Source organism: Acanthopagrus latus, chromosome 10 (assembly GCF_904848185.1).
Source record: "Acanthopagrus latus isolate v.2019 chromosome 10, fAcaLat1.1, whole genome shotgun sequence".
In the NCBI taxonomy this organism is placed as follows: domain Eukaryota; kingdom Metazoa; phylum Chordata; class Actinopteri; order Spariformes; family Sparidae; genus Acanthopagrus; species Acanthopagrus latus.
This window is the reverse complement of record NC_051048.1, coordinates 21,848,767-21,868,267: the sequence shown is the minus strand read 5'-3', so window position 1 is coordinate 21,868,267 and position 19,501 is coordinate 21,848,767. Positions and strand designations below refer to the sequence as shown.

Sequence of the window (19,501 nt, the reverse complement as noted above, 5' to 3'; positions counted from 1 at the left end):
GAGGTGGACTGGAGGAGAGACATTTCAAATCTATCCTTTAATTTGTCATGAAACTTGTTGAGGTGGGACAAAATGTCTTGATGTTGAAATATAAACTACATAATATCTACAGGCTGTGTTGTTCATACCACAGTTTGTCATTCCAGGCACATTCCTGGGTCCTCACTGGCTGAGAGGGGCCCAGACAGACTGCCTGCTTTAAAACAATATGAAGATATAAAATGATCTACAGTCTGAAACTTCATATCAATGTTTCTAAATGTATGTATTCACTTTTAAAAGTGCAGTTTGTCAGAATGATAGATGTTGTTGCAAGAATTAACAAAATCATCAGAATGTAGAGAAATAAGAATTCTGATGTTATGACATCCACTGAAGTTAGCACGCTAACCAGCTAGCCTGGAGCAACACTACCACAATACTGCCAGACCTTGATTGCTAACTGAGCTGACCAGCTAACGTTAGCAGCAGTTAGCAGTTGCTCTGGTGAATAACACAGTCTTGCCACAGTTAGCTGTCCTTTTAATCTGGTTGTCTGTAGTGCTCTGTTATGTGTTGTCATGTTTCTGTGTGGTGAATATATTAATGTGATGAAACTAATTTGTGATTTTAGCTCTCCATTCATGCCGGTAAAGAGTGAGAGAAGGAGGCTTTCATACGTCAAACAGTCTCCCCTTTGTCTTTGCAGGGGAACTGGGCCACACAAACAAAGACAGAGAAAGAAGGGAACAAAGATAAAGAAAGAACAGGATGTGTTACATGCAGACAGAGAGAGGAATGGAAGAGGAGAGAGATTAGAAGTCCAAAAGTCGTTAAATGTACAATCAGCAACGTACACCCATTGTATAACAGAGATATCAGTGCAATAGACATAAAGCAATAACATTACACAATATGACAAAGTCCCAATGAGGCATGCCCAACATTACTAAATGTGTGTGTGTGTGTGTGTGTGTGTGTGTGTGTGTGTGTGTGTGTGTGTGTGTGTGTGTGTGTGTGTGGACTTATGAAAGGTTCCCTTCACAACTTTCTCTGTAGATTATTCTCTAAATATCTGCACAACATCATGATACAGAGCTTTTTCCTTTTTCTGGTCTTTTCTATGCTGTATCCAGTGTAGAAATATACACTGTATAATACTGTTCAACAAGTGACTCCATGAACACGTGAGTGTAACTTCTTGTTTAGCTTAAATCAAAGCAGTGTTTCCCCGAACTACACCGGTTCAATGTGAGCCGTCTGCACTCTGCAGAGAGCCTGAAAACAATGAGATGAAAGCCTGAGACCTCAGACAAAAACTGGTCTGAACTGGTCCAGGTCTGCTCTGCTCGGCCTCACGCTGTCTTGCCAAATAAACTCTCTCAGAGGGCTCAGACGGGGATTTATCATGAGGCCCTGTGTGTGTGTGTGTGTGTGTGTGTGTGTGTGTGTGTGTGTGTGTGTGTGTGTGTGTGTGTTTGTTTCTCCATCCTGCATACAGGCTGCAGCACAAGCATCAGTAAAGTGGAACTTCTAGGGACTTTAGAAAGACAAAGGAGAAGTTGCTGTAGTGCTGTAGTTGTCTTAGTAACAAATCTACTAACTGCAATATACACACGTGAAGTGTCTAAAATTGTGTGTAAGAAAGAAAATTGGTCAAATTTAAGGGACATAAAAAACTCTGAATCTCACTTTTAATACTTTACGACAAAACAGATAACTTTACCCTCTAATGTTTCCAAAAATTGTTGCCTCAATAGATTTATTTCCATTTTGTCAACTGCCAACAAAACACAAGTTTATTTAGTCATTGGTCTATACTAGACCATATTCACATGGCGGCCATTTTCCTCTGACCTTGCCTTCTGGGATAAGGTTATTCCGCACTGTTTCATGTTGTAAGTCCTATAAATGAAGGAAATCTGACATTTCACTATTCACAGTTTGATAAACACCTGAAAAGACAATGAATGTCAGACTGGGGGGTAATCCGGCCATATGTCATGGTAAAATAACACATTTGATACCTGTTAGCTAATGTTAGCATTCAAACACTTCCTATAGCTAATGTTATCGTTTATTTACATTCAGGCTAAAATAAGTGTCTAAATGATTTGAGCTAATCTTTGCCTTTTCTTCTGTATCGTGTGACATTATCAAACAGTAATGTTGACCACGAGCAGTGTGACACTGGAGCGTCCCACCCTGAGTGTCATGTCAGAAGAAAATGGCTGCCCGGACTGCCAGTCAACCTTCATGTCCCCTGAAGTTCTCAATGACAGAATTGCATCGTGAACACGTGGGTTCAAGGTGCAGTGGGTAGGATATAGTGGCGTCTAGCCGCGATGTTGCAGAACTGAACCAATTAAACACTCCTCGCCTCACCCACCTCAGTTGTTGCCACTAAAAACATGAACGGCTGCAGAAGAGGACCCACCCTCTGAATGTAAAAGGCTCATTCTAATAACAAAAACACAGCGATTATCAGTTTCAGGTGAGTATTCACTGATGACAACATAATGATATTATTTTGCATTTCTCCTAAATTCTACACTGTTTACTAACCATCTATGTCTTTGTCTGGCCCATTAACCACCAGAGGAATGTATATACAGTAATCCCTGCTTGTTCCCCCTCCTGCCTCAGAGAAAACAGGCTAAACGGCGCAGCAGCTCGACCCCCTGTCCTCTCTGTGTTCAGGCCTGGGCTGCAGATGGATTCAGTGATACCGTCCCCTCCTCCTCTACTGCCAAACATGAACGAGGCAGCGGCCCTTTCAGCAGAATGAATCTGTTCTGGTTCTGGTTGTTGGAGGTGAGTGTGCTCAACATGACTCAGACAACATGTGGGAAAACAGTGCAGCTACATGTTTCCATTAATACCCAAGGCCCCTTCACAGTTTTGCTCCACCCTCAACTCATAAACATGTTTACATCCCTGCCCCCTTCTTTCTCTCTTTCTGTCTGCCCTTTCCCCTCTTTTTTACGGGCTCCTCCTCCTCTTCTGTCCTTGCCCTTGTTTTCTGAGCAGATCATCCGTCTCTTCCTATTTCCTTTGTTTTTCTCCCAAACCTCCCTATATCCAGCGTCAGCTCAAACACTGCTCCCTTTAAGAACGTGTCCCTGCACTGTTTGTCCTCCCGTCCAGCAGTCAACAGCTCTGTTACAACCCGACTCCACCAGACGCACACACACGATCAACAGAGATGAAAACAGAAACAGATGGCGAGTGTTTGAGTTACTCTAGTGGAGGGAGATAGATGTCACGCTCTTATTTTGGTCTTGGCAATATCAAAATGGTCATCACAGAAAGTTTCCACTGCTAAATTTCAGAAGCAGTGCCAGTTTCACCTTGTTATAAAACTTCTTCTGCAGTAATTGGGATTAATGGACCTATGAAAGCGTTTTAATGTCTCAGATACACAAATAGAAACACAGCAGCCCCAGAGCCAAATATAGAAAAGGGCTGCATATAGAACGATGGTCCTGTGAACGTGCTCATGTTGAACAGCATGCACCAACATGTGACGGATACTGTAGCAGGAACCTGAGATGAGAATACACAGCCTTCTCTCAGTAGCATTACCCTTGGTAATGATTTGCAGGAGACCCACAGCCAATATCTGTTTGCACGCCCCGATTTAAGTCCCACTTAATGTGGAATATGTAAGAATAAGCCACTTGTTAATTTAGCTAGTTACCTTAGTTAGGTGTGCAGTCAGCAGTCAGGGCTCAGAGCCTGGAGCACCAGGGAAGTGTTGCTGTTTACACTGCTAGCGTAGGTACTTTGGACCAGGATGTGCCGGGGCTAGCTGGTTAGCATGCTAATCATGGCTGTATATTCAAAATAGTTATTCTTTCATAATATGTTGATAATTTAGGTAAGTTTCGAATGTTTTCAATCAGAATTCTTCACACTTGAGCACTGTTAAATAAAATACCACCAGCAGGATTGTTATTAGCCTCAGAATCACATCTTCTTGTTCTGGTTTGAAAAAATGGCCTGATGATTTTGTCTGAATGAGAGAAATTCAGGGTGAAGATATGTTTTCATAAAAGACAGACTCTGTGTAAAGGAACACCCTTTGCTTCACTGTGAAACCCCTCAGGGAGTTTAGATAGAGACCAAACCAAAACATACAGGTGCACAAAACAAGCACACACATGCAGAGGTTCAGTTACAGACTGGTCGAGCCAGACAGAGGAGAAAACAGGGAGGGGGAGGATTGGTGAGGGGGTCGGGAGGAGATACAAGATAAAGAGAAGTGATATCATCGTCATTAATCAATCATGAGAAGCTTCTTCCTGTGCAAAACATTTTAATCCAATTACTTCTTAATCACATCAGCGCATGTTTACACGCTCCCTCGATGTTTACAACAGCCAGTCAGACCTCACAGGAATGAGAGTATCATTTACACTTATGTAATTTCTCATAAATCATCATACAGACTGGTGTTGCTTACTGTCCCTTATTGGGACAAACAAACATTGCTTCAAGCGGGACTTTGCATTTGGGTGTCCATTTCCTGGAAGTCTGCTGTAACTCTGAGGCCAACAGCAGCTGGGGAAGTCTTCAGAGCACACGCACAGACATGAAGACATTGTTTACCAGATTCAGCTGATCGCACATGTTCTCTTTACTCTAAAGTTTGTAGTTTTTGGGGGAAGGAATGTTAATCTGAAGAGAGAGACCTTCATTTACTGATTTTATATGCAGAAAGAGAGAAAATATACAAATACTGACTAAAAAAGGTGACCCTGCCACCTTTCTCGCTTCAAACAGTGTTCTGGTGAACTTTTTTCCTGTGAGAGCTTGTTTATACAGTTATGGGAAAAATATTTTTTTCTGAGTTTGCATCATTACCTCATTAATATTGTGAATTTAAAGATGCAGAGTTTGAATTTTGTCTCCAAAACTACAAAGTGCCCTTTTAATACAGAACACATTATTACTTAATATCAGTGATCGTCAACATTTATGCTAATCTTTCACCCAGAAGCGAAACATCAGGAACAGGAAAAACAGCAGCATGTTCAGTAAGTGGTTACTTTATTCTGCTGTACTGGGCAGCACTACAGTTTGATCATGATCACATCAGGAGACACAGATCAGCCAGGGGATGTTTATCACTTGTTAATTGGGAGGAAAATGGTGCAAATGAGGTCTGTATGGTAAAATTAAAGGAAGGAATAGTGGGGAGCAGCAATCTCCACTCATTAATGATTAAAGCCCCAGCAGGAGCCTATCAACCCATCAATGATGTTCATCAATAAGGCTTATGCAACTGATCATATTATCTTCAGGAAAAGTTGTAAAACAGTTTTTTTAGTTACTGCTAACACTTTGTGTTGCTCCACTGTATTCAGTCGACAGCCTCCATCTCCTATCTTACACAAGTGCAAAGGTGTAAACATTTACATTTAGCAGACGCTTTTGTCCAAAGCAGCTAACAGTAATTCATACATAACCTAATTTTCAATCATTTGTTTTCAACACCAGCATTATTGTGGTGCCATGTAAGGTGCCAACCAGCACATCAGGAGCAGTATGGGCTTCAGTTTCTTTCACAAGGTCACTTCAACATGCAGACCAGAGGAATCAAACCAGTGACCTTCCAATAACAAGACGCTGGCTCTACCCCTGAGCCACAGCCGCCCCTAAAGACAGGCACAATGCTGGATTTACTGGTGAAGTGTGTGTACACATACAAGGAATTTGAGTTGTTTATAGGGTCAGGCTTTGTAATAGAACCATGTTACAAAATGTCATGTCAGGACAGACTATATGTTGTTGTTCTCTTGTTTTTTAACTGGTAATGTTGAATTTCCTTCTTTAACATTGCAGCCACAAAACTAATTTTACTAGTTTTACTACTTTACAGAGTAATGTAATTAACACAAACACAATAAACAATCGATATATTATTATATTTATATATTATGTGTATATCCTGTGTGTTTGTTGTGTTGTGTGATGGGATCCCAGAGAAATGTAATGTCATTTTTGTTTCACAACTTTGTTGGTACAGCTAAATGACAATAAGGTTTGATTGATTGATTGATTGATTGATTGATTGATTGATTGATTGTTTAACCTGTAAATATGATTTTTCATCTGGAGGAGAGTGGATGTTTTAGGGTTACAAAGTTATTGACACTGTGTGATCGATCCACTGATCAACTCTTTAGTGTCATTAAACATGAGCAGTGGTGGGTATACATGGCTGCACTGATCTGACGGCAGGATCGATCGGGAGAGAATATTTTGATAGAACTCGGTTCTGATAACTTGGACCTGTGGTGATAGAACTCTGCTGCTGAGCATCATGGAGTCTGATGTGTGTTTTTCTGGAAAGAGTGGGCGGGGCGTGGGGAGACAGAGAGCTGCTATTGGCTCGTTCAGCGGTGGGCGGGGAAAACAGACTACAAATACAGCGCGAGGCTCTCTGTAAGAAGATTATCACAGACGAGGAGATAAACAGGCGGCAAAGAGAGAAACACACCCAGGACGGACTATACGTTGCTGTTCTCTTGTTTTAAAAAAGGTAATGTTGAATTTCCTTCCTTAACATTTTAGCCACAGAACTTATTTTACTAGTTTTACTACATTACAGAGTCGAGAGCGGGAAGTGTAAAGACCGCGTGCAACTTACCAGTGGATGACGTGCGGGAGGGGCTTGATTTCATCATCTTCATCGAAGACACGTTGTCAAACTTAGATTTGGGCACTTTTGTTGAATTACAGTTTTTCCCCCCTCAGTATATGTTGATAAACGAGTTAAGGAGATATCTCAAAAGTTTCTCTTTTGTTAGATGAACCTTGAAAGGTTTAAGGAACCAGACCGAACCGGCAAGCTAGCTTAAAAAGACTTCCGGTAGTATTAATAAATAAAACCTTGCTATCTAACAGGTTGAACATTGTGCTTAAAAGTAGTCGTAAAGCTTAATAAAGTGACAAATGATCATCGTTATCCTTAAAACAACATAATTTACTTACTGCTTAATTACAAAATAAAAAGTGCACAGCTTGATGGAAAATGTGCTCCATGAAGTAAGTAAGTAAACCGGTACGGTGGGTGGGTAGGAGGGGATCTACTTAGAAATGGTTAATGATGGTAAATAACTATTCTGTGCACTTCATCTTGAATAATTGTATCGCTGACTAACAATCGTATCTTATCTCTTATTGTGAAGGTCGCAGTGTCATGACAACAAATGTCCTGAGCTAACATTCATCTCCCAGCGGGTTCAGTGTTTCCTTAGCTCCCTTCGTCAGTTACTAACATTAGCAATGAAAGTTCAGTTAATAAACAATAAATAAAATGTGGGTACTGTGTGTGACAGGTGTGGGATAATAATTCAAGTTACCTGAAATGTGAAGCTCCTTTTCACGTCTGAAGTTATTTTTCTCTGTCACTATTACTGGTCATATGTCTGGTGACTTAACATCCAGTAAAACAAGTTTATGAGCCTGGTGTTCTTGACTCACTCCATTGCTGCCCTGGACACCAGACTAACAAACTGCACCTGTCTCTCCCTCTGTTATGCACCAGAAATTAGATATAACCATGAATAAGGACACGGAGATCGACATGAAGGAAGTGGAGCTCAATGAGGTGGACCCTGAGAAGCAGCCCATGACAGGTGACGGCCCGGCTGCAGGCGGAGAGAAAAATGGCAGCGTCAAGCTGAAGGTCCCTGAGGACGAGATTACATTCACCGGGTTGTCCAAAGAGGAGCTTATGAAGGTTGCTGGCACTCCGGGGTATGAGTCACTATAAACCTCATTTCAATAAATTAAAGTATTGTACGGGTGTGGTCGTTTTTAACAATCTTTTTCCCATCCTTTGTTTTTAGATGGGTGAGAACCCGTTGGGTGCTTCTCGTCCTGTTTTGGCTGGGTTGGGTCGGCATGCTGGCCGGAGCCATAGTGATCATAGTCAGGGCTCCTCGCTGCAAACCAATTCCTGAGATGAACTGGTGGAACGAAGGCCCTCTGTACCAGATCTCTGACCTTCTAGCTTTCTCCGATGGCCTGAAAGGTAGAGAACATTACTGAATATGTATTATCCATGCCTCTATCCCTCTCCAGCCGAGGTCTGCACGTCTGTTTGCTTATGGGGTCGTCCTCATTCCCAAAATAAGACTCAGAGATTATTTTAAAATTAAAATGGCCTAGTTTTGGTGTGGTACCCCTCTCATTCATTCAGGATAAGTCATGTGACCGGGTCTTGAGTTTCTTTATTTCAGCGTGGCCTATTTCAACTGGCCAGATGCCAAACTGCTGACTAGACTTACAACGTGTGACTCACGGTCTAAAGGACAGAAAACGCGTGCGAGTCATGCCTTTTCATATCTCTCCTACTCTGATTTCAGGAGGTTAAGGTTGAGCAACCTAGTACAGCATATATTTTTAGACTTCAGTTTAGATGTCAAAATTGATTTAGCTACTGTGTGTGTGGGATATCGGGTTAGACGCACACAATGGATCTCCTTGTGCTCAGACTTAGCAGGCTCAGCAGATGGTGTGAAGCGAGCCTCTCACATGCTACTGCCTTGAGTCAATACTTTGCTAAAAGAGCAGCATTTTTCCCTCAGCCATCTCTTAAGCACTCCAAATGTCTCTCCAGTCTTCTGGCGTCTCACCTTCTGAACTTGTTACTGTTGACACAGCAACTCTCTGTCTATCACCAAGGTGAAGAATCACCCAACATTTCATCGCTGTCCCTGTCCTTCTGTTTGTTTCCAGGCGTTGAAGCAAAGCTGGATGAAATAAATCAGCTGAAGGTGAAAGGCCTGGTTCTGGGACCTCTTCACACCGTCCAGACCGACAACCCAAATGCCCTGTTGCTTGACCAGATTGACCCGACACAGGGAAAGAAGGAGGACCTGACTGCTGTGCTGGAGAAGGCCCACAAGAAAGGTAGGTCACTAACTGAAAACCAGATATTCAGGTGTAAAGAGGTTTTTTGTGTGTTTTTTTTTCTTTTCTTTTTTTTTTTACTCTTGTCATTTCCTTCTCCTATCAGGCATGTCTGTGGTGCTTGACATGACTCCAAACTACCATGGAAATGCTCCATGGTTCAGTGGTGATGTTGGTGATGTGTTGGAGAAAGTCAAGGTAGGACACACACCGTGTTCACTCAGTCACTCTGGAGTGTGTGTGAAAGTGTACAGCAGTAAGATTACATGTCACTGAACTGTTGTTGCTGCTGTAGCTAATGTGCTCACGTTCTCTCGCAGGCTGCAGCGGCTCACTGGCTGGATTTGGGTGTGGATGGTGTCAAGCTGTCCGGCCTCAGCGTTGCCTCCAGCTCTGCTGATTGGCCGAAACTGCAGGCTGCCATCCAGGGCAACCGTACAGAAGACACGAAGAAGAGGTGACTACGGCTACAGTTTTCTGACCTTGTCAAGTGCTGTATAAGTAGATGATAACTTGGACAAAACCATTATCTGCTGTATACCCAGATATGGGGAACGCAATTTTGAGCAAAGTCTACACTAATCAGGACTTATAAGGCAGAGTTTGAGGGAGTTTTTAAAAGCGTCGGTGAAATGTCACCTGACTGGGTTGTGTGTCCTGAGGGAAGGTGCAGATTAAAAGCATTCCATTGTTGCAGGGGTCAGGGAGAGACACATCAACATGGAATGCATTCACAAGCCACAGATGCTCTGCACTGTAAAGGCAAAGCGACACCTTGTGGACGGTTTGAGGAATGACTCAAATCTTTCTCATTCTCCTTCTCTCAGGGTGCTGATGGGTGCGGTTGAAAATAGATCGGCTGCTGATGTGTCCCAGCTCGTCAACACCACGGGTGTAGATCTGGTCCTGTCTGACCTGCTGAGCAGCAAGAATGGAGGTAGGCTGGTGTGCCTTGGTAACATCACAGTATGTGGATGTTCTCCTTTTTTATTTTAGTTTTTGAACATAATGTCAGTTTTTGTGTGGAAAAACCAACCAGTTGGGGCTAAATATTACATTACAACGATTTTCCCTAATATGTGCAGGTGTGGAGCGCATCAAGGCCATGGACACCCTAAACTCTCAGCACAGAAATCTGGCCTGGGGTCTCGGTGCCACCCAACAGGACCAGCTGTCTAAACAGGCGCTGACTCAGGGCCTGATCCGTCTCTACCAGCTCCTGCTGTTCACCATGCCTGGAACCCCGGTGTTTACCTACGGAGACGAGATCGGCCTTCAGGCAGGACAGGTACGTTGGTGAAAACTGAACAGATTACAAAACGTTTTGATAACCATACAGTTATTTCAGACTGTAACGTTTGTCTTTTCGTTCCCGTTCTCAGGGTTCAGAGTCTCCTAAGATGGTTTGGGACATACAGAAGGAACCTGCTGATGGAGCTCCTGTCAATGAGACTGCTGAGGTAAGAGAGTAGAGAAGGAGTCGGTGAGCAAACTGGTGAGGGAGACATTGTGAAATGCATGAATTTGCTTTTTAAAAACAAAATGTCTTAATTTGTCATATTTACAGGCTGAGCGGAAGGAGCGTGTTGACATCAGGAAGTGGTTTATATCCCTCAGCGACCTGCGAGGCAAAGAGCGCTCTCTCCTCCACGGTGACTACTATTCGCTCTACTCCTCCGCCTCCTCCCTGTCTTTCCTCCGTGTGTGGGATCAGAGCAGCAGATACATAACAGCCGTCAACTGGGGAGGAGCAGCTGAGAAGCTCAAGATCAAACTGGCACCTACAGGCAGGTTCAACAGAAATGCTTCTAAATAAATCCTAAGGTAGCAGATGAAGTAGATTTTAACATCCTGATCTTTGCTCCCGCAGAAGGACTAGAGCTGCCAGAGACGGCCAAGGTGGAGCTGTCAACTGACGAGGCTCTGAAAGCAGAGGACACCGTCAGCTTGGACGAAATCACTCTATCACCTGGAGGAGCAGTCCTGCTGCAGTTCCCCTATAAAGCTTAAAGATGGCGCCAGACTGTAGGAAAGCTTCCTGCAGACTAGACTTGGTTTAAGAACAGACACTGAAGTCAGTCCTCATCATTAGGAATGAAATATGATCGATACAGGTCATTTCCTTTAATACAAGAAATATGAAATATCAGTTTATTTAGTCAGAACACTAATGAATCGGCCAGTACAAACTGAGTCGGCTTGTTTTGGTGTCTTTAACGTTAACATGTCTCTTGACTTTTATTGTGTGTTTGGAAAAGATGCAGCGACCTCAGTCATGCACTCCATCAGTTGGTCATTTTGTTCTTCATCTGTTATTGTTGATTAATCTGTACATTGTTCAACAATGTGAAAGACATTCCATTCTTCTTTGGGCATTCCTTAAGCATTTCTTGTATTTTCTAATTTTATAAATTTTAAGATTCGGTGGTTTTAAAAACAGTTTTATTTTCTGACATGGGCCTTTTCTTTTGAATTTTCTCACTGCAGGAAACGAAAGGTTAGCACTGGTAATGCATGATGACTTTGAGGTGTTTTTTTTAAGAGTGCTCATGAACAAAATTGTTGCAACTGGCATCAAGTCTGTCAAATGAACTGAATTGGAAATGAATAAACAAAGTTCTGTACTGACTCCTGGATCCTCGTGTTTGTCTGTACAACACAAAGTCCTGTGTTGCTGTTCTCTGTGCAAACAGGGCAGCAGGTCAGATGCTCACTGATTTCAGATTAAACAGGTTTAATGTGTCACAGATGTGGAGGAAAAAGAAGTATGTCCTATATTTTATTACCATCAGATACGTTTGATCTGCTCATTATAGTTCACTCTTATATGAATGCAGAGCACATGCCAACAAGTTGAATTAAATGAGCCATACACTGACTAAAACCCTGTTACACTTCAGTTTCAACATTCTATTCAGCAACACTTAAATGTCAGACATTGCAGAGCATCACCTTTTATTGATTATCATTAATTTGGCCAAAGTAAAAATGAAACAGCAGTGAAACATCTTTAAAAAAACAGCAATCAATGAGCTATTTTTCAAGCCACACAGAAGAAGGCTCGTGCTGTGAGTCTGCATCTGATACAAGCTTTGTACTGCAGATTCTGTTTACAAGGTGGAAAAGTTTTGAAAATGTATATAAAAGGCAACAATGATGTAGTGTAGAAGTTGAGTTCCAAAAATGAAGTGGCATTAAAATACTTCCCTGTGGTTTCATGTTGGTGTGTTCCTGCTGCTGAGAGAGAAGAGAGATTATTGGGTCGTCACTCGGTAGGCGGAGAGACCAGAGCAGCTACAAATACAGAGCCAGTTTCTTTTAAACGTGAGTACAGACAAAGGGACAAACCCAAAAGGACTATACTCTGCTTCTACAGGTAATGCTGAGTTTACTTATTTTAGAAACTTCTTTTGAGTCTCAGTTCACTTTTTTCTTTCTCTTTCTTATCATTGTTCATATCCTGTTTGGTTACATATTGTCCAGTCTAAAAAACACTGAAACATAAATCATGAGTGAGGACACGGAGGTCGACATGAAGGAAGTGGAGCTCAGTGAGGTGGACCTTGAGAAGCAGCCCATGACAGGTGGCGGCCCGGCTGCAGGTGGAGAGAACAACGGCGGCGCCAACCTGATGGTTCCTGAGGACGAGGTCACGTTCACCGGGTTGTCCAAAGAGGAGCTGATGAAGGTTGCTGGCACTCCGGGGTAAGAGCCGCTGAGCAGGAGCTGCTGGAGAGTGTGATGTTTGGTGTGACTCGGTGGTCACCACGATGCTTCTGTCTCGTCTTTTGTGTTTTAGATGGGTGAGAACCCGTTGGGTGCTTCTCGTCCTGTTTTGGCTGGTCTGGGTCGGCATGCTGGCCGGAGCCATAGTGATCATAGTCAGGGCTCCTCGCTGCAAACCAATTCCTGAGATGAACTGGTGGAACGAAGGCCCTCTGTACCAGATCTCTGACCTTCTAGCTTTCTCCGATGGTCTGAAAGGTAGAGAACCTTTGGTGACTGCAGGTTTGGTGGTTTGATCCAAACCTCCTCTTGTCTTTGTGTCAAGGTGTCCTGATCCAGCCACGCATCGAGGACCCACATACCTGCTGATCCTAAATCCATAATCCATAATCCCTCAGCATAAAATCATACTATCAGATTGCCATTATGGGTCTGTCGAGGCCTGGTTTCAAATGAGATGGAAACAGATGACGCGCTGAAAGCAGTCAAAAGAAGAAGTAGAAGTCTTGTGACAAGGCTTCCATAGTTCCACATGGACTATGTCAGCCACCACAGCATGACTCCAGGACAGAAAAACCTACGAGTCATGACTTTCATATCTCGCCTACTCAGATTTGTGGTTAAGGTTGAGCAACTCGGTGCAGTACAACCATTTAAAAGATCACTTCACATCTCATAATTGATCAAGTGAGTTTCTTTTAAGATTCTAAAGGAGATCATTGCAATTATATCATTATTCAATTTTCACTTTCAATTCTAACCTTCTAAGTTACTCTAAGTGGTAGGAGGGAGCTTCAGATTATACTTTCGTGCTCATCGAGTTCCCAACAGGCGCTGGAAACCTGTGTGACTTGTCAGAGGTTGTACAGAGTCCTGACTTGAGGCCTCGCTTGTTAGAAGAGCAGCTTTTTTTTTTTTACCTGGACTCTTGTTCTAACAACCTGACCCAGCTGCTGCTCACACATCAGCGCTCTGTCCCTCCAGGTGTTGAAGCAAAGCTGGGTGAAATAAAACAGCTGAAGGTGAAAGGCCTGGTTCTGGGACCTCTTCACACCGTCCAGACCGACAACCCAAATGCCCTGTTGCTTGACCAGATCGACCCGACACAGGGAAAGAAGGAGGACCTGACTGCTGTGCTGGAGAAGGCCCACAAGAAAGGTAGGTCACTAACTGAAAACCAGATATTCAGGTGTAAAGAGGTTTTTTTTGTGTGTTTTTTTTTCTTTTCTTTTTTTTTTTACTCTTGTCATTTCCTTCTCCTATCAGGCATGTCTGTGGTGCTTGACATGACTCCAAACTACCATGGAAATGCTCCCTGGTTCAGTGGTGATGTTGGTGATGTGTTGGAGAAAGTCAAGGTAGGACACACACCGTGTTCACTCAGTCACTCTGGAGTGTGTGTGAAAGTGTACAGCAGTAAGATTACATGTCACTGAACTGTTGTTGCTGCTGTAGCTAATGTGCTCACGTTCTCTCGCAGGCTGCAGCGGCTCACTGGCTGGATTTGGGTGTGGATGGTGTCAAGCTGTCCGGCCTCAGCGTTGCCTCCAGCTCTGCTGATTGGCCGAAACTGCAGGCTGCCATCCAGGGCAACCGTACAGAAGACACGAAGAAGAGGTGACTACGGCTACAGTTTTCTGGCTTTCCTAGTTCCCAGGTTGTTAAATAATCAGGTTTCTGTATGTGTAATGTATCTCATACAGATGAACAAGGCAGCCTTTAATGACCGTATGAGACTTTCTGCCAGAACGCCTTTCTAACATGTGGCTCAAGGGAAATTTTTGCAGTGTGGTTTGGTTTAGGCACCAAAACAGCTTGTTAGGTTAAGGAAAAGATCCTGGTTCAGGTTAAATGTTACACAAGTTCTGTTTGTTATATATGTGGTGTCAGCCCCCGTCCAAGTGTTTCCTGTGCTGCTGCTGTTCTCAGGGTGCTGATGGGTGCAGCTGAACATCTTTCGGCTGCTAATGTGTCTCAGCTCGTCAGCAGCTCGGGCGTAGATCTCCTCCTGTCTGACCTGCTCAGCACCAACAATGGAGGTGAGCTGGTGTTCGCCTCGTCACGTCCTCTTTGTCTCACTTATCGTGCCAGTCTTCCTCCTTCCTGCTGCAGGTTTTTTTTCCTGATCTTTGTGTTCCCTGTCGTGTCTCCTTCCATCAATCGGGAACTAACAGTTGCATGTAAACCAAAGTCCATTCTTGTGTGAAGACCAACCAGTCGGTGCAAAATGGTACATTGCAGGTGTGGAGCGCATGAAGGCCATGGACACCCTAAACTCTCAGCACAGAAATCTGGCCTGGGGTCTCGGTGCCACCCAACAGGACCAGCTGTCTAAACAGGCGCTGACTCAGGGCCTGATCCGTCTCTACCAGCTCCTGCTGTTCACCATGCCTGGAACCCCGGTGTTTACCTACGGAGACGAGATCGGCCTTCAGGCAGGACAGGTACGTTGGTGAAAACTGAACAGATTACAAAATGTTTTGATAACCATACAGTTGTTTCAGACTGTAACGTTTGTCTTTTCGTTCCCGTTCTCAGGGTTCAGAGTCTCCTAAGATGGTCTGGGACATACAGAAGGAACCTGCTGATGGAGCTCCTGTCAATGAGACTGCTGAGGTAAGAGAGTAGAGAAGGAGTCGGTGAGCAAACTGGTGAGGGAGACATTGTGAAATGCATGAATTTGCTTTTTAAAAACAAAATGTCTTAATTTGTCATATTTACAGGCTGAGCGGAAGGAGCGTGTTGACATCAGGAAGTGGTTTATATCCCTCAGCGACCTGCGAGGCAAAGAGCGCTCTCTCCTCCACGGTGACTACTATTCGCTCTACTCCTCCGCCTCCTCCCTGTCTTTCCTCCGTGTGTGGGATCAGAGCAGCAGATACATAACAGCCGTCAACTGGGGAGGAGCAGCTGAGAAGCTCAAGATCAAACTGGCACCTACAGGCAGGTTCAACAGAAATGCTTCTAAATAAATCCTAAGGTAGCAGATGAAGTAGATTTTAACATCCTGATCTTTGCTCCCGCAGAAGGACTAGAGCTGCCAGAGACGGCCAAGGTGGAGCTGTCAACTGACGAGGCTCTGAAAGCAGAGGACACCGTCAGCTTGGACGAAATCACTCTATCACCTGGAGGAGCAGTCCTGCTGCAGTTCCCCTATAAAGCTTAAAGATGGCGCCAGACTGTAGGAAAGCTTCCTGCAGACTAGACTTGGTTTAAGAACAGACACTGAAGTCAGTCCTCATCATTAGGAATGAAATATGATCGATACAGGTCATTTCCTTTAATACAAGAATTATATATTTCATCAGTTTGTTTGGTCAGAACACTGATGAACTTGGTAAAAGAAAATGAGAACGTTAGCTTTCAACCTGAGTTCAGTTGTTTCAGTTTACATATCTTATAAAGTTGACTTCTACTGGGGTCTTGATGTCAGGAAAAGATGCACTGAGCTGATCTTTACTTTGTCCAACACTGTGACATTCTTCTTCTTTTGTTTGTTTCTATTTTACATTTTAAAGAAATGATCACATAAAAAACCAAGTTACCACGAACATGTGTGATGACTCTGCTACTGAACCAGACAGAGCGACCGGCCTCGGCCTGTCAGATGAGCTGAACTTGAAATGAATAAACAGAAAGTTCTGCTCCGACTCCTGCGTCCTGTAACACGGCTCGTATATCAGCGAGTTGTGTGTTGAAGTGCGTTCTTTGTGTTGGAGATAGCATCAGATGAGACGTTCACTATTTTCAGAAAGTACAGGTGTGTAAGTGTGTCACAGATGTTGACAAAGGAAGCACGCCTCTGAATTTTATCGGCTGATTATAGTTCATTGTGCACAAACTGTATCAGAGTTTCACTAAATGGGTCACACACTGACTGCTGTATAGGAACTGCTGTAATTATAAACTCTGTAGTATGTCACCTTTTACAGTTAGCAGAGAAAATGTATTTGTTGTGTGACACTATATACACTCACTACTTATCACAGATCACTTGTAAACCTGTAAAAATACTCATAGTAAAGTTACAAATAAATGTCGAGCGTCCTACCGCAGCACGTTTCACGGTGGTCTCTGAAACTCTGCTCCTAAATCGTGATTTTGTGAACGACGTGAACTTCCTGCAAGATGAATCAGCACAGACAGACTCAGGTAGATGAATTTGAGCGGCATTAATACTTCCTCTGTATGTACTGTACTTCCCACGGCTGTTTTATTTCACACACGAATCATTAATCTGGTGAGCAAATGATCTGGACTCATTTCTCAGGTGTGATTGAAAACCTTCTGTTTTCTCTTTGAATGATGTGAATGATAATAGATGATATTATATATATATAATATGATAATAATAGCTGAAGAGTCTTTCCTACAGTAGGGTTAGGGGTTAGGGTTTGGTGAGCTTTGTATTTTATATACTCATGATCAAATACTTTGTTTTGTTGTCCACACAGTTTATCTTGCAGTTTCTCACGTGTTGACATGTTCAGTTCAGAACGCTACAGATCGAGAGCAAAATAGAGAAGAAGAAGAAGAAGAAGAAACCTGCTACTGTAAATATTAAGATTGACAGGATTTCACAACATTACCCTTTAATCTCCCATGAACTGGAGCCCAGTCTGAGGTCCTTAACGAGCCCTTTTCATTAACTAGCATGACATTAAAACTGCAATTCTGCTTTCAGTCAGCCGAAGTGACTTCTCGCACTAAAACAAGATTAAAGATATAATATTATTATATTACTTTGGCAAAGTGAAAGTCACATATATGAACAGTTAACTTGATCTTATATCAAATGTTCTTAAGTATAAAATGACATTTTATGGCAATAAATGTACTTTAGTATCAAAAGTACAAGTAAAAGTAAATTACACATATAATTTCATGTATGTATATTTTACAGGTCATCTGATTATCAGCCTGGCAGATTATTAATTATTATTCAGTGTTTTTTTCTGATCACCTGAGTGATGATGTATAAATTAATTTCTGTGACAATCTGCAGAGTAACTGGAGCTAAAGTGACCAGATTAATGTGTTAAAGAGTTTAATATCTGCCTCCAAAATGGAGCCGTGTGCAGGTGTAAAGTAGCAGAGAAGGAAATATGAAGTCAGTTACAAGAACCTCAAAATTATACCTGATAAATGTACTTCAGTACTAAATGTACCTCTATCAGCGACCGCTGGTGTGTTCATTTACTCAAGTCTGGTGTTTAACTTGAATACTTACAGCTTTTATTATAAGAGTACTTATTATTTCTACAGCGCCGCTCTGCAATTCAGAAAGAGCATCAAACTGTCATCAACTCATCTGGCAGCTGTAGTTAGAAAATAAAGATTTTAGATATTAAGCATGCCATCGTTTTTAACTGAACAACTCAACATTATATAATGAAGGTAAAACTATCTCTATGTCCTCCAGATATGATATTAAAGTATTACTCATTATAAGGTAAGTACTGTTGGTAATGTAAAGATTTATCAGACTGTGACTCCAACTTGAAAACTGGTGTTTCAATCAAATGCTGAAATCTAAAAAAAAAAGTTTGCACAGATGTTTCATCGGCCTCGTGTTTAATGCAGCATCACAAAGCTCTCCATTTCTCATTCACAAACATTTGATTTAAAACTCTTCCCTTTGATAAAAATGTCAAACAGCCCCTTTAACAGCTGAAACTGGAGTTGTTTCTGAGCAGAGTTTCAGGGTGTTGGTACAATACCGGGCCGCCGCGTCGCTGTGGTATCACAGGGGAGGTTTGAAGTCGATGATACCGGGAATCAGAGCCCGTCTCGGCACCTCTCTTCACTCCCCACGCCGCTGCGAAACCCAACCACCGTCTCACCCACCGCCATGCACACTCATGACTGACTCTCAGTCTGAGTGTGACACACACACACACACACACACACACACACACCTCTGACATCACGCTGACATGACCTTTCAGGAGCTTTTAAGGAGCACTGTAGAGACACAAATGATGTTTTACACTGAAATACAGCAAAGTGAGCCGCTCTTACCTGTGGCGTCGTCATGGAAACCCCTCTGCCCTGACAACCTGAAACCTGTGAGTGAAAACACCACGCTGTATATTCAAAACTCTCTCAATATATACCCACACCGACTTAACCAGTTAATACACCACCAGGTCTGTACCTCTATAAGCACCGAAGCTTCATGAGCAGCTGAATGTTTTCTAGCTTTAAATACTGAGAATGGGTATGAAGTTCTTATAAAGTGCTTATTAACATTAATAAGACTGTCGAGGTGTTAACAATATTGTAATAAACATGCTTGTTGAGGGTAACAAGACATTTATAAGCACATGTTGATAAACAGTCTAATTGTTGATTATATCCTCACACACACATCTGAGCTGAACACGTGTGATGTTATTGTTAAACTTGTCCTGAGCTTTTGTTCTTGTTTCATTAAGATTAAAACAAATGTTGTTGTGATTCAGCTGTTAACTTATTAACAGTTAACTATTTGTTTGCAGCTGCCAGAACAATGTTTTCAAATTCCTATTAACAATTATTTTTATAGCTGCAAAATGCCTAGTTAACTGCTAATTAAAGGATAAGTTCCCCTCAAAATGAAAATTCAGTCATCATCTCCTTCCCATTCTGATGGAAAGTTCAGTTAAGTTTGAAGTTTCGTTTCATTTCTGGAGCTTCACAGAGAAACAGAGTGGCAGCGTTCCCCTAAACAACTGAAGCAGCTCAGACGTTAAAAACAAAAAATACATCAAATATCTCCGTCCAGCTTTACCAAAGTCTCCAGAAGCTCCCAGATCCCGAATTGTTTTAAAAAAAAGACGTTATTAACGTCATTGTTGCTGCTAAGCTACTGACTGAACTTTCATCATTG

The 19,501-nt window shown here is 42.6% G+C and overlaps 2 protein-coding genes across 2 annotated transcripts; both read left to right on the top strand.

Moving 5' to 3' along the window:
- The first annotated feature begins 6,373 nt into the window (after positions 1-6,373).
- LOC119027055 (4F2 cell-surface antigen heavy chain-like) lies at positions 6,374-11,533 on the top strand. Its single transcript, XM_037111857.1, has 11 exons — positions 6,374-6,526; positions 7,535-7,746; positions 7,839-8,023; positions 8,731-8,904; positions 9,011-9,102; positions 9,225-9,361; positions 9,732-9,841; positions 9,990-10,192; positions 10,287-10,364; positions 10,472-10,691; positions 10,775-11,533. Exons 2-11 carry the CDS (start codon positions 7,550-7,552, stop codon positions 10,912-10,914), a joined length of 1,536 nt encoding a protein of 511 aa, XP_036967752.1. The 5' UTR covers positions 6,374-6,526; positions 7,535-7,549; the 3' UTR covers positions 10,915-11,533.
- Positions 11,534-12,391: 858 nt separating this feature from the next.
- Positions 12,392-15,919, top strand: LOC119027057 (4F2 cell-surface antigen heavy chain-like). Its single transcript, XM_037111861.1, has 10 exons — positions 12,392-12,609; positions 12,704-12,888; positions 13,615-13,788; positions 13,897-13,988; positions 14,111-14,247; positions 14,560-14,669; positions 14,872-15,074; positions 15,169-15,246; positions 15,354-15,573; positions 15,657-15,919. The coding sequence occupies exons 1-10, from the start codon at positions 12,413-12,415 to the stop codon at positions 15,794-15,796; spliced, it is 1,536 nt and encodes a 511-aa protein (XP_036967756.1). The 5' UTR covers positions 12,392-12,412; the 3' UTR covers positions 15,797-15,919.
- Positions 15,920-19,501: the final 3,582 nt, after the last annotated feature.